General features: G+C 65.2%; 1 protein-coding gene across 2 annotated transcripts in view; it reads left to right on the top strand.

The window, feature by feature from the left end:
• CPT1B (carnitine palmitoyltransferase 1B) overlaps positions 1-11139 on the top strand; it is a 31183-nt gene extending 20044 nt beyond the window's left edge. For both annotated transcript variants that reach the window (XM_033059185.1, XM_033059186.1), the window contains exons 12-19: positions 1766-1871; positions 3557-3673; positions 5587-5751; positions 6947-7081; positions 8622-8774; positions 9558-9671; positions 9904-9996; positions 10984-11139. In XM_033059185.1, coding sequence (XP_032915076.1) covers positions 1766-1871; positions 3557-3673; positions 5587-5751; positions 6947-7081; positions 8622-8774; positions 9558-9671; positions 9904-9996; positions 10984-11073 — 973 coding nt within the window. In that variant the 3' untranslated portion in view covers positions 11074-11139. The remainder of the gene's footprint in view (positions 1-1765; positions 1872-3556; positions 3674-5586; positions 5752-6946; positions 7082-8621; positions 8775-9557; positions 9672-9903; positions 9997-10983) is intronic.
• The last annotated feature ends 2180 nt before the right edge of the window (positions 11140-13319 follow it).

Here is a 13319-nt window from a genome sequence, read left to right as displayed (position 1 = left end):
CACCCAGCCAAATCCCTGCTGCACGGCCGCTGCTATGACCGGTGTGTGCCCCAAAAACAGCCCCAGGACCTACAGACACCCCAAATCCTCACCCAGTACTCACAGACACCCCAAAACCCCACACATACCCCAAATCCTCACCCGGCCCCATCCCTGCTACTATAACCGGTGTGCACCCCAAAAACAACCCCGGGACCCCAAATCCCCACCCGGTACCCACAGACACCCCAAACCCCCACAGACACCCCAAATCCTCACCCAGCCCAGTCCCTGCTGCACGGCCGCTGCTACGGCCAGTGTGCACCCCAAAAACAGCCCTGGGACCTACAGGCACCCCAAATCCCCACCCGGTACCCACTGACACCCCAAAACCCCACAGACACCCCAAATCCTCACCCGGTACCCACAGACACCCCAAATCCTCCCCCAGCCCCGTCCCTGCTGCTATAACCGGTGTGTACCCCAAAAACAACCCTGGGACCTACAGGCATCCCAAATCCCTACCCAGTACCCACAGACACCCCAAACCCCCACAGGCACCCCAAATCCCCCACAGACACCCCAAATCCTCACCCGGTACCCACAGACACCCCAAAACCCCACAGACACCCCAAATCCTCACCCGGTACCCACTGACACCCCAAAAAGTCCCCCAATACCCACAGACACCCCAAATCCACACCCAGCCCAGTCCCTGCTCCATGGCCACTGCTACGACCAGTGTGTACCCCAAAAACAGCCCCGGGACCCCAAATCCTCCCCCAGTACCCACTGACACCCCAAAACCCCACCCAGCCCCGTCCCTGCTGCTATAACCGGTGTGCACCCCAAAAACAGCCCTGGGAACTACAGGCACCCCAAATCCCCACCCAGTACCCACAGACACCCCAAACCCCCACAGGCACCCCAAATCCCCACAGGCACCCCAAATCTTCAACCAGTACCCACCGACACCCCAAAACCTCACCCAGTACCCACAGACACCCCAAATCCTCACCCGGCCCTGTCCCTGCTGCTATAACCGATGTGCACCCCAAAAACAGCCCTGGGACCCCAAAACCCTCCCGGATCCCCCAAACGCCCCCCCTGCCCCTCCAAACTCCTCATCCTCCTCTGCCATCTCCCCAAATCCCCACCAATGTCCCCCCAAATCCCCCTAAATCCCCCTAAATTCCCCCAAATCCCCTCCAAGTCCCCATCAAATCCCCCCAAATCTCACCCAGTGCCCCTCAAATTCCCCCAAATTCCCCCAAATTCCCCCTAAATTCCCCCAAATTCCCCCTAAATTTCCCCTAAATTCTCCCAAGTCCCCCCTAAATCTCCCCAAATCTCACCCGGCGCCCTTCAAATCCCCCAAAAATTCCCCCAAATCCCCCAAAATTCCCCCAAATTCCCCCTAAATTCCCCCTAAATTCCTCCAAGTCCCCCCTAAATTCCCCCTAAATTCCTCCAAGTCCCCCCCAAATTCCCCCTAAATTCTCCCAAGTCCCCCCTAAATCCCCCAAATCTCACCCAGTGCCTCTCAAATCCCCCAAAAATTCCCCCAAATTCCCCCAAATCCCGCCTAAATTCCCCCAAAATTCCCCCAAATCCCCCTAAATTCCCCCAAATCCCCCAAAATTCCCCCAAATCCCGCCTAAATTCCCCCAAAATTCCCCCAAATCCCGCCTAAATTCCCCCAAAATCCCCCAAAATCCCCCCAAATCCCCCCAAAATTCCCCCAAAATTCCCCCAAATCCCCCCTAAACTCCCCAACATCCCCCAGCTGGTTCGACAAGTCCTTCACGCTCGTGGTCTACAAGAACGGCAAGGTCGGGGCCAACGCCGAGCACTCCTGGGCCGACGCCCCCATCGTGGGGCACCTCTGGGAGGTACCGGGATGGGGACAACCGGGATTGGGGACACCCCCGGGATGGGGACACCCCCATGGGGACACCCCCGGGATGAGGACAACCGGGATTGGGGACACCCCCGGGATGGGGACACCCCCATGGGGACACCCCCGGGATGAGGGGACACCCCTGGGATGGGGACACCCCTGGAATGGGGACACCCCCACTGGGACACCCCCATGGGGACACCCCCGGGATGGGGGACATCCAAATTGGGACACCCCCGGGATGGGGACACCCCCATTTGGGGACACCCCCGGGAATGGGGACACCCAAAGTGGGACATCCCCGGGATTGGGGACACCCCCGGGATGGGGACACCCCCGGGATTGGGGACACCCCCGGGATTGGGGACACCCCCATTTGGGGACACCCCCATTTGGGGACACCCTCGGGATTGGGGACACCCCCGGGATGGGGACACCCCCGGGATTGGGGACACCCCCATTTGGGGACACCCCCGGGATTGGGGACACCCCTGGGATGGGGACACCCCCATGGGGACACCCCCGGGATGGGGACACCCCCACGGGGACACCCCCAGGATGGGGACACCCAAATTGGGACATCCCCGGGATTGGGGACACCCCCGGGATGGGGACACCCCCACGGGGACACCCCCGGGATGGGGACACCCCTGGGATGGGGACACCCCTGGGATGGGGACACCCCCGGGATTGGGGACACCCCCGGGATGGGGACACCCCCGGGATTGGGGACACCCCCGGGATGGGGACACCCCCGGGATTGGGGACACCCCCGGGATTGGGGACACCCCTGGGATGGGGACACCCCCGGGATTGGGGACACCCCCGGGATTGGGAACACCCCCGGGATTGGGGACACCCCCGGGATTGGGAACACCCCCGGGATTGGGGACACCCCCATGGGGACACCCCCGGCATGGGGACACCCCCATTTGGGGACCCCCGGGGCGAGGGGACCCCCGGGATTGGGGACACCCCCACTGGGACACCCCCAGGATTGGGGACACCCCCATTTGGGGACACCCCTGGGATGGGGACACCCCCGGGATTGGGGACACCCCCGGCATGGGGACACCCCCGGGATGGGGACACCCCCATTTGGGGACACCCCCGGGATGGGGACACCCCCATTTGGGGACACCCCCGTTTTTCTGGGGAAGGTGTGGGGGATCTACCTGGGGCTGTGGGGAGGTTTTGGGATTCTGGGGGGCTGTGGGGGCCTGGAATTGGGGGGAGGGGGCTCAGGGAGTTGGGGTGACAGATTTGGGGGATTTGGGGAATTTGGGGGCTGGGGGGGATTGGGGAGGATTGGGGAATTGGGGATTTTGAGGATTAGGGATGGGGGGTCAGGGGATTTGGGGATTTGGGGTGTGGGGGGACCGTGGAATTGGGGGTTTGGCTTTTGGGGAGCTCAGAGATCGGGGGCCGTGGAATTTGGGGTCTGGGGGCCACAGAGTTGGGCGAGCTGGGATCTTGGGATTGGGGATTGGGGCGGTCATGGAATGGGGGGGTTGTGGGCCCTGGGGGTTTTGGGGTTTGGGGGTTGTGGGGATGAGGGTTTGGGGGTTGTGGGGATGAGAGTTTGGGGGTTTTGGGGTTTTGGGGTTGTGAGGATGAGGGTTTGGGGGTCTGGGGTCGCTGTCCCTCCCCCCCCCCAATGTCCCCTGTCCCCCCCAGTTCATGCTGGCCACGGACACGTTCCAGCTGGGCTACACGGAGGGGGGGCACTGCAAGGGGGACCCCAGGACGCAGCTGAGCCCCCCCCAGCGCCTGCGGTGGGACCTGCCCCCCGAGGTGGGTGAGGGGCGGGCGGGGGGTCGGGGGGCACAGGGACAGGTGAGGCACAGGTGACAGTGCCAGGCTGTGCCGTGTCCCCAGGGCGTGGGAACTATCAGGGGTCACTGTGGGTGGCACAGGTGAGGTACAGGTGACAGTGCCGTGCTGTGCCGTGTCCCCAATGCCTGGCAGCCATCGGGGTCACTGTGGGCCATCGGGGTCACTGTGGGTGGCACAGGTGAGGCACAGGGACAGGTGAGGCACAGGTGACAGTGCCATGCTGTGCCATGTCCCCAGTGCCTGGGAGCCATCAGGGGTCACTGTGGGTGGCACAGGTGACAGTGCCATGCTGTGCCAGGCTGTGCCGTGTCCCCAGGGCATGGCAGCCATGGTCACTGTAGGTGGCACAGGTGAGGGCACAGGGACAGGTGAGGGTGCCAGGCTGTGCCATGCCGTGTCCCCAGGGGGTGGCAGCCCTCGAGGCATCGCTGCAGGTGGCACAGGTGTGGTACAGGCACAGGTAAGGGCACAGGTGAGGCACAGGTGACAGTGCCATGCTGTGCCAGGCTGTGCCATGTCCCCAGGGCATGGCAGCCATCAAGGCATTGCCTTGGGTGGCTCAGGTGAGAGCACAGGTGATGGTGCCAGGCTGTGCGGTGTCCCCAGGGGGTGGTGGCCATCGAGGCGTCCCTGCAAGTGTGGCACAGGTGTGGTAAGGTGATGGTGCCAGGCTGTGCGGTGTCCCCTGTGAGTGGCAGCCATCGAGGCATCCCTGCAAGTGTGGGTACAGGTGAGGGTGCCATGCCATGCTGTGCCATGCTCTGCTGGCCATCGAGGTGTCACTGCGGGTGGCACAGGTGTGGTACAGGCACAGGTGAGGTACAGGTGATGGTGCCATGCCATGTCCCCAGGGCGTGGCAGCCATCGAGGTGTCACTGCGGGTGGCACAGATGTGGTACAAGTGAGATACAGGTGATGGTGCCGTGCTGTGCTGTCAGTGTCCCCAGGCCGTGGCCACCATTGAGGCATTGCTGTGGGTGTGGTACAGATGTGGTGCAGGTACAGGTGAGAGTGCCATGCTGTGCCATGCTGTGTGATGTCCCCAGGCCGTGGTCGCCATCGAGGCGTCGCTGTGCGTGGCACAGGTCAGGTACAGGTACAGGTGATGATGCCATGCTGTGCCGTGCCATGCCATGCCGTGCTGTCGGTGTCCCCAGACCGTGGCCACCATCGAGGCGTCGCTGCGCATGGCACAGGTCAGGTACAGGTACAGGTGATGATGCCATGCTGTGCCATGCCATGCCATGCCATACTGTCGGTGTCCCCAGGCCATGGCCACCATCGAGGTGTCGCTGTGGGTGGCACAGGTGTGGTACAGGTACAGGTGATGGTGACATGCCGTGCTGTGTGATGTCCCCAAGATGTGGCGGCCATCGAGGCGTCACTGTGGGTGTGGTACAGGTGTGGTACAGGCACAGGTGAGGTGCAGGTGATGGTGCCATGCTGTGCCATGCTGTGCTGTCAGTGTCCCCAGGGCATGGCCACCATTGAGGCGTCACTGCACATGGCACAGGTGTGAGTACAGGTACAGGTGAGGTACAGGTGATGGTGACTTGCCATGCCAGGTGGTGCCATGTCTCCAGGGCGTGGCAGCCATCGAGGTGTCCCTGCAGGTGGCACAGGTGAGGTACAGGTGATGGTGCCAGCCTGTGTCCCCAGGGCATGGCCGCCATCGAGGCGTCACTGTGGGTGTGGTACAGGTGTGAGTACAGGTACAGGTGAGATACAGGTGATGATGCCGTGCCGTGCTGTCGGTGTCCCCAGGCCGTGGCCGCCATCGAGGTGTCGCTGTGGGTGGCACAGGTCAGGTACAGGTACAGGTGATGGTGCCATGCTGTGCCATGCCATGCCATGCTGTGTGATGTCCCCAGGCCGTGGCCGCCATCGAGGCGTCGCTGCGCGTGGCGCGGGCGCTGGCCGAGGACGTGGATTTCTGCTGCTTCGCCTTCTCCACCTTCGGCAAGGGCCTCATCAAACGGTGCCGCACCAGCCCCGACGCCTTCATCCAGATCGCCCTGCAGCTGGCACACTTCCGGGTGGGCACGGGATCATGGGAGCGTGGGGTGGGATAGTGGGATAACGGGATCCATGGCGTGGGATGGGATGGGATGGGATGGGATGGGATGGGATGGGATGGGATGGGATGGGATGGGATGGGATGGGATGGGATGGGATGGGATCCATGGGATGGGATGAGATGAGATGGGGTGGGATAATGGGATAACAGGATCCATGGGATGGGATAATGGGATGGGATCCATGGGATCTCTGGGATGGGATGGGATCCATGGGATGGGATGGGATGGGATGGGATGGGATGGGATCCATTGGACAGGACAGGATCCATGGGATGGGATGGGATGAGATGGGGTGGGATAATGGGATAATGGGATCCATGGGATGGGATGGGATGGGATAATGGGATGGGATCCATGGGATCTGTGGGGTGGGATGGGATCTGATCCATGGGATGGGATGGGATAATGGGATGGGATCCATGGGATCTGTGGGTTGGGATGGGATGGAACGGGATCCATGGGGCAGGAAGGGATCCATGGGATGGGATGGAATGGGGTGGGATTGGGTGGGATAATGGGATCAGTGGGATCAATGGGATCCATGGGATGGGATGGGATCAATGGGATGGGATCAATGAGATGGGATGAGATGAGGTGGGGTGGGATAATGGGATCCATGGGATGGAATGGGATCCATTGGACAGGATAGGATCCATGGGATGGGATGAGATGAGATGGGGTGTGGGATAACGGGATCAATGGGATCCATGGGATGGAATGGATCTGTGGGACGGCGGGATCCATGGGATGGGAGGGGGTGGGATAATGGGATGGGATAATGGGATCTATGGGATGGAATGGGATCCATTGGACAGGACAGGATCCAAGGGATGGGATTGAGATGAGATAGGGTGGGATAATGGGATCAATGGGATCCATGGCATGGCATGGGATCCATGGGATGGAATGGATCTGTGGGACAGGACAGGATCCATGGGATGGGATGGGGTCCACGGTATGAGATGGGATCCATGGGATGGGCTGGAATGGGATCCATGGGGTGGCATGGGATCCATGGGACGGGACAGGGTCCATGGGATAGGACAGGACAGGAGCAGGGAGGGATGGGATCCATGGAATGGGACAGGACAGGAACAGGGAGGGGTGGGACGTGCACAGCACCATCCCATAACCCAGCCCGCCGTTCCCGCAGGACAAGGGCCGTTTCTGTCTCACCTACGAGGCGTCCATGACGCGGCTGTTCCGCGAGGGCCGCACCGAGACCGTGCGCTCCTGCACCTCCGAGTCCACGGCCTTCGTGCGCAGCATGGCCGACCCCCACGGCAGCGTGAGTGACACCGGGGACACGGGACACCGAGCTGGCCCTCGGGGACACGAGGACACCGAGATGGCCCTCGGGAACGGGGACACGGGGACACCAAGATGGCCCTCGGGGACACGGGGACAGCGAGCTGGCCCTCGGGAATGGGGACACAGGGACACCGCGCTGGCCCTCGGGAACCACGGGGACACCGAGCTGGCCCTTGGGAATGGGGACGGCCCCGACCCCCGCACACAGAACAGGCCCCGAGGGTCGCCATCCCTCCCGGGGGTCCCCATCCTTCATAGAAGTTCCTGTCCCTTCTGAGGGTCCCTGTCCCTCCTGGGGGTCACCATCCCTCGCAGAGGTTCCTGTCCCTCACGGGGTGCTGGGCGCAGATTTGGGGCGCAGATTTGGGTTCAGTTTAGGGTGCAGTCTGGGGTTCACTCCCCCCGCTCCCAGCACGCAGAGGGGCAGCAGCAGCTGTTCAAGGTGCGGGTTTGGGGTGCAGGTTTGTGGGGTGTTGGGGTACACTGGGGTGCAGTTTGGGGCGCAGTTTGGGGTGCAGGTTTGGGTTCATTTTGGGGTGCAGGTTTGGGGTGTGTTGGGGTACACTGGGGTGCAGTTTGGGGCGCAGTTTGGGGTGCAGGTTTGGGTTCATTTTGGGGTGCAGGTTTGGGGTGTGTTGGGGTACATTGGGGTGCAGTTTCGGGTCCCCCCAGCGCTCGGAGCGGCAGCGGCTGTTCAAGGTGCGGGTTTGGGTTCAGTTTGGGGTGCAGGTTTGGATGTTGGTTCGGGGCACACTTTGGGGTACACTGGGGCACACTTTGGGGTACATTGGGGCACACTTTGGGGTACACTGGGGTGCAGTTTCGGGTTCCCCCAGCGCTCGGAGCGGCAGCGGCTGTTCAAGGTGTGGGTTTGGGGGGGTGTCAGGGTTCATTTTGGGGTGCAGGTTTGGGGGGTGTTGGGGTGCATTATTGGGGTGCAATTTTGGGTCCCCCCAGCGCTCGGAGCAGCAGCGGCTGTTCAAGGTGCGGGTTTGGGGTGCAGGGTTGGATGTTGATTTGGGGTACACTGGGGTACAGTTTCGGGTCCCCCCAGCGCTCGGAGCGGCAGCGGCTGTTCAAGGTGCAGGTTTGGGGTGCAGGTTTGGATGTTGGTTCGGGGCACACTTTGGGGTACACTGGGGCACACTTTGGGGTACATTGGGGTGCAGTTTCGGGTCCCCCCAGCGCTCGGAGCGGCAGCGGCTGTTCAAGGTGCAGGTTTGGGGTTCAGTTTGGAGTGCATTATTGGGGTGTGTTGGGGTGCATTATTGGGGTGCAGGTTTGGGGAGGGTCAGGGTTCAGTTTGGGGTGCAGGTTTGGGGGATGTTGGGGTACATTGGGGTGCAGTTTCGGGTCCCCCCAGCGCTCGGAGCGGCAGCGGCTGTTCAAGGTGCAGGTTTGGGGTGCAGGTTTGGGTTCAGTTTGGGGTGCAGGTTTGGATGTTGGTTCGGGGCACACTTTGGGGTACACTGGGGCACACTTTGGGGTACACTGGGGTGCAGTTTGGGTCCCCCCAGCGCTCGGAGCGGCAGCGGCTGTTCAAGGCGGCGGCCGAGAAGCACCAGCAGCTTTACCGGCTCGCCATGACGGGCGCGGGCATCGACCGGCACCTCTTCTGCCTCTACCTCGTGTCCCGATACCTGGGCACGCAGAGCCCCTTCCTGGCCAAGGTCAGCGCCACAGCCACAGCGGGGGACACGGGGACATGGGGGGGGACACGGGGGGGACAGGGACACGGGGGGGACAGGGTGGGGACAGGACACAGGGACAGGACACAGGGACACGGAGGGACAGGGACACGGAACAAGGACACGGCGGACACAGGACATGGGACAGGGACACGGGGGGAACAGGATACAGGGACACGGGGGGACACGGGGGGGACACGGGGGGACAGGGACACGGAACAAGGAGACGGGGGTGTATGGGGGACACAGGACGTGGGACAGGGACAGGGACACGGGGGGACACAGGACACGGAATAGGGACACAGGGACACGGGGGGGACACGGGGGGGACACAGGACACGGGACAGGACACAGTGACACAGGGGGGACACGGGGGGACAGGGACACGGAACAAGGACACGAGGGGGTACGGGGGACAAAGGACACGGGACAGGGACAGGGACACGGGGGGACAGGACACAGGGACAGAGGGGGACAGGGATACGGGGGGGACACGGGGGGAGCAGCACACGGGACACTGAGGGACACATGACACGAAGGGGACACTGGAGAGGGACACGAGGGTGGCACTGAGGGACAGGCGGGGACACGGGGGGAACATGGGGTGCCATGGGGCACAGCGGGGGCCATGGGGTGCCATGGGGTGCCATGGGGCACAGTGGGGTGCCATGGGGTGCCCCGGGGTGCCATGGCGCACAGCTGGGTACCATGGGGTGCCCTGGGGTGCCCTGGGGTGCCCCGGGCTGCAGCAATTCCGCCCCGCAGGTGCTGGCAGAGCCCTGGCGCCTCTCCACCAGCCAGACCCCGCAGCAGCAGCTCAAGATGTTCGACCTCAACAAATTCCCCGACCACGTCTCCAGCGGCGGCGGCTTCGGCCCCGTGAGCACCGGGGGGCACCGGGGGGCACCGGGAGGGCACCGGGAGGGGGGCAGGGGGTGCGGGGGTGGCTCTGGGGGTCTGTGCTGCATCCCCCCCGCCCGGATTTGGGCACACCAGGAGCCCCCAGCCCCACATGGGTGACCCCGACCCCACAGCCCGGGTGGTCCCGGGTGTGTCCCGGGTGTGTCCCGGGTGTGTCCCGGGTGCCCCATGGCCCCTCGCCCCCCCGCAGGTGGCAGACGATGGTTATGGGGTGTCCTACATCATCGCCGGGGAGAACCTCATCACCTTCCACGTGTCCAGCAAGTTCTCCAGCCCCGAGACGGTGAGGGGGGCACGGGGGGGGGCGGTGGGGACACCCCGGGCAGGGGGACAGCGAGGGGGGCTCTCCCTGCAGCCGCTGTCCGTCACCTGTGGGGTCACCTGTGGGGTCACCTGTGGGTGTGGGACAGCCCCTGACCCTGATCCTGGTCCTGTCCCCTCTTCCTGTGGGATCCCCCCCCATCCCAGCCCCCCCTTCAGGACCCCCATCCCCCCGGGGGTGCCGCAGGCCGTGCTGGGGGTCCCACAGCTCAGGGGTGCCCCAGGGTGGGCATGGGGGGGGTCGGGTCTCACCTCGGGCATTCGGGTCCTGCTCGGGGGGTTCGGGTCCCGCTGGGGGGGTTCGGGTCCCACTCGGGGGGTTCGGGTCCCACTCGGGGGGTTCGGGTCCCGTTCGGGGTGTCCAGGTCCCGTTCGGGAGGTCTGGGTCCCGCTCTGGGGGGTTCGGGTCCCGCTCTGGGGGTTCCGGTCCCACTCTGGGGTCCCGGTCCCGCTCGGGGGGTTCGGGTCTCGCTGGGGGGGTTCGGGTCCCGCTCGGAGGGTTCCGGTGCCATTCGGGGGGTTCGGGTCCCACTGGGGGGGTTCGGGTCCCGTTCGGGGGGTTCGGGTCCCGCTCGGGTGGTTCGGGTCCCGCTCGGAGGGTCCCGGTCCCGCTCGGGGGGTTCGGGTCCCGCTCGGGAGGTTCGGGTTCCGCTTGGGAGGTTCGGGTCCCGTTCGGGAGGTTCGGGTCCCGCTCGGGGGGGTTCGGGTCCCGCTCTGGGGTCCCGGTCCCGCTTGGAGGGTCCCGGTCCCGCTCGGGGGGTTCGGGTCTCGCTCGGGGGGTTCGGGTCCCGCTCTGGGGTCCCGGTCCCGCTTGGAGGGTCCCGGTCCCGCTCGGGGGGGTTCCGGTCCCGCTCGGGGGGTTCAGGTCCCGCTCTGGGGTCCCGGTGCCGCTCTGGGGTCCCGGTGCCACCCCGGGGTGCGGGCGGGCTCTGACGGGTGCTGCCCGCAGGACTCGCAGCGTTTCGCCCGCAACATCCGCCAGGCCATGCTGGACATCGCGGGGCTCTTCGACAAACCCCCCCCCGCGGCCGGGAAGTGACCGGGGGGGCCGCGGCACCCCGGGGATTTGGGGGGCCGGGGGTCGCTGTCCGGGACCTGCTCCCAATAAAAGCGCTTGGTGTGACCCCGCTGTGACACGGGGGGGATCCCCGGGGGGGGATATGGGGGGGTGCTGCACCCCTGGGTGCCAGGGGGGGTTAATGGGGTGGATTAATGGGGTGGATTAATGGATTAGGGGGGGCGCAGCGAGCCCCGGCCAGGGAACTGCGAAGGCATCAAAAGCGCCAGCGCTGGGGCGGTGATCCCGGAGATCCACTCCCGTCCAGCTGATCCGTGCCCATCCCTGTGCCTCTGCCCATCCCCGGATCCCTGATCATTCCCATCTCGCTGATCCCTGCCCATCCCCGAAATCCTAACCATTCCCATTCCAGGGATTTGTGTCTGTCCCACTGATCCGTGCCCCTTGTCCATCCCCAGACTCCATCCCCCGATCCGTACCCACTCCCATCCTGCTGATCCGTGCCCATCCCCGAAATCCTAACCATTCCCATCCCAGGGATTTGTGTCTCTCCCACTGACCCAGACCCGTGCCCATCCCCGGACCTGTACCCATTCCCATCCCGCTGATCCGTGCCTGTCCTGGAGATCCGTGCCCATCCCCGAAATCCTAACCATTCCCATCCCAGGAATTTGTGCTTGTCCCACTGATCCGGACCCGTGCCCATTCCCGGATCCCTGACCATTCCCTCCCCGCTGATCCGAGTCCATCCCCGAAATCCTAACCATTCCCATCCCAGAGATTTGTGTCTGTCCCACTGATCCGTGCCCGTGTCCATCCCCAGACCCCATCCCCGGATCCGTACCCATTCCCATCCCGGTGATCCGTGCCCATCCCGGTGATCCGTGCCCATCCCGCTGATCCGTGCCCATCCTGCTGATCTGTGCCCATCCCCGTGCCCATCGCCATCCCCACTCCCACTCCCATCCCGGTGATCCGTGCCCGTCCTGAGATCCCTGTCCCTGTGCCCGCGCCCATCCCCGCTCCCATTCCCGGCCCCGTGCCCACCCCGGATCCGCACCCTCTCCCAGCCCGGTGCCCACCCCTGGGCCGGTGACGGGGGTGCTCAGCGGGGCACGGCGGCTCGGCCGGGCCCTGCGCAGAGTCCCTGAGCCGTGTCCGGCCCGGGGGTCGCCGCGCCCCGGGTGGCGCCGCGCTGGCACCGTCCCCTCCCTCCGCCACCTCCCGCAGCCGCCCGGCGCCGCCAGCCCGGAGCCACCGGCGGGCGAGGGGCCAGGCCGGGAACGGGGACACCCCGGAGAGGGGACAGGGACTGGGGACAGCCCGGAGAGGGGACAGGGACTGGGGACACCCCGGGACATGGGACAGAACAGGGACACCCCCGGAGAGGGGACAGGGACTGGGGACACCCCTGGAGAGGGGACAGGGACTGGGGACACCCCGGAGAGGGGACAGGGACTGGGGACACCCCCGGAGAGGGGACAGGGACTGGGGACACCCCTGGAGAGGGGACAGGGACTGGGGACACCCCGGGACAGGGACTGGGGACAGCCCGGAGAGGGGACAGGGACTGGGGACACCCCGGAGAGGGGACAGGGACTGGGGACACCCCGGGACAGGGACTGGGGACACCCCCGGAGAGAGGACAGGGACTGGGGACACCCCGGAGAGGGGACAGGGACTGGGGACAGCCCGGAGAGGGGACAGGGACTGGGGACACCCCGGGACATGGACTGGGGACACCCCGGAGAGGGGACAGGGACTGGGGACAGCCCGGAGAGGGGACAGGGACTGGGGACACCCCGGGACATGGACTGGGGACACCCCGGAGAGGGGACAGGGACTGGGGACACCCCGGGAGAGGGGACAGGGACTGGGGACACCCCGGGACAGGGACTGGGGACACCTCCGGAGAGGGGACAGGGACTGGGGACACCCCTGGAGAGGGGACAGGGACTGGGGACACCGCCGGAGAGGGGACAGGGACTGGGGACACCCCCGGAGAGGGGACAGGGACTGGGGACACCCCGGGACATGGGACAGGGACTGGGGACAGCCCTGGAGAGGGGGCAGGGACGGGGGACACCCCGGAGAGGGGACAGGGACTGGGGACACCCCGGAGAGGGGACAGGGACTGGGGACACCCCCGGAGAGGGGACAGGGACTGGGGACACCCCTGGACATGGGACAGGGACTGGGGACACCCCGGAGAGGGGACAGGGACTGGGGACACCCCTGGAGAGGGGACAGGGACTGGGGACACCCCG

The sequence above is a fragment of the Catharus ustulatus genome, chromosome 4 (assembly GCF_009819885.2).
Source record: "Catharus ustulatus isolate bCatUst1 chromosome 4, bCatUst1.pri.v2, whole genome shotgun sequence".
Classification (NCBI taxonomy): domain Eukaryota; kingdom Metazoa; phylum Chordata; class Aves; order Passeriformes; family Turdidae; genus Catharus; species Catharus ustulatus.
Note: the sequence above shows the minus strand (reverse complement) of the source record. Positions and strands in the feature narration are given on the sequence as shown.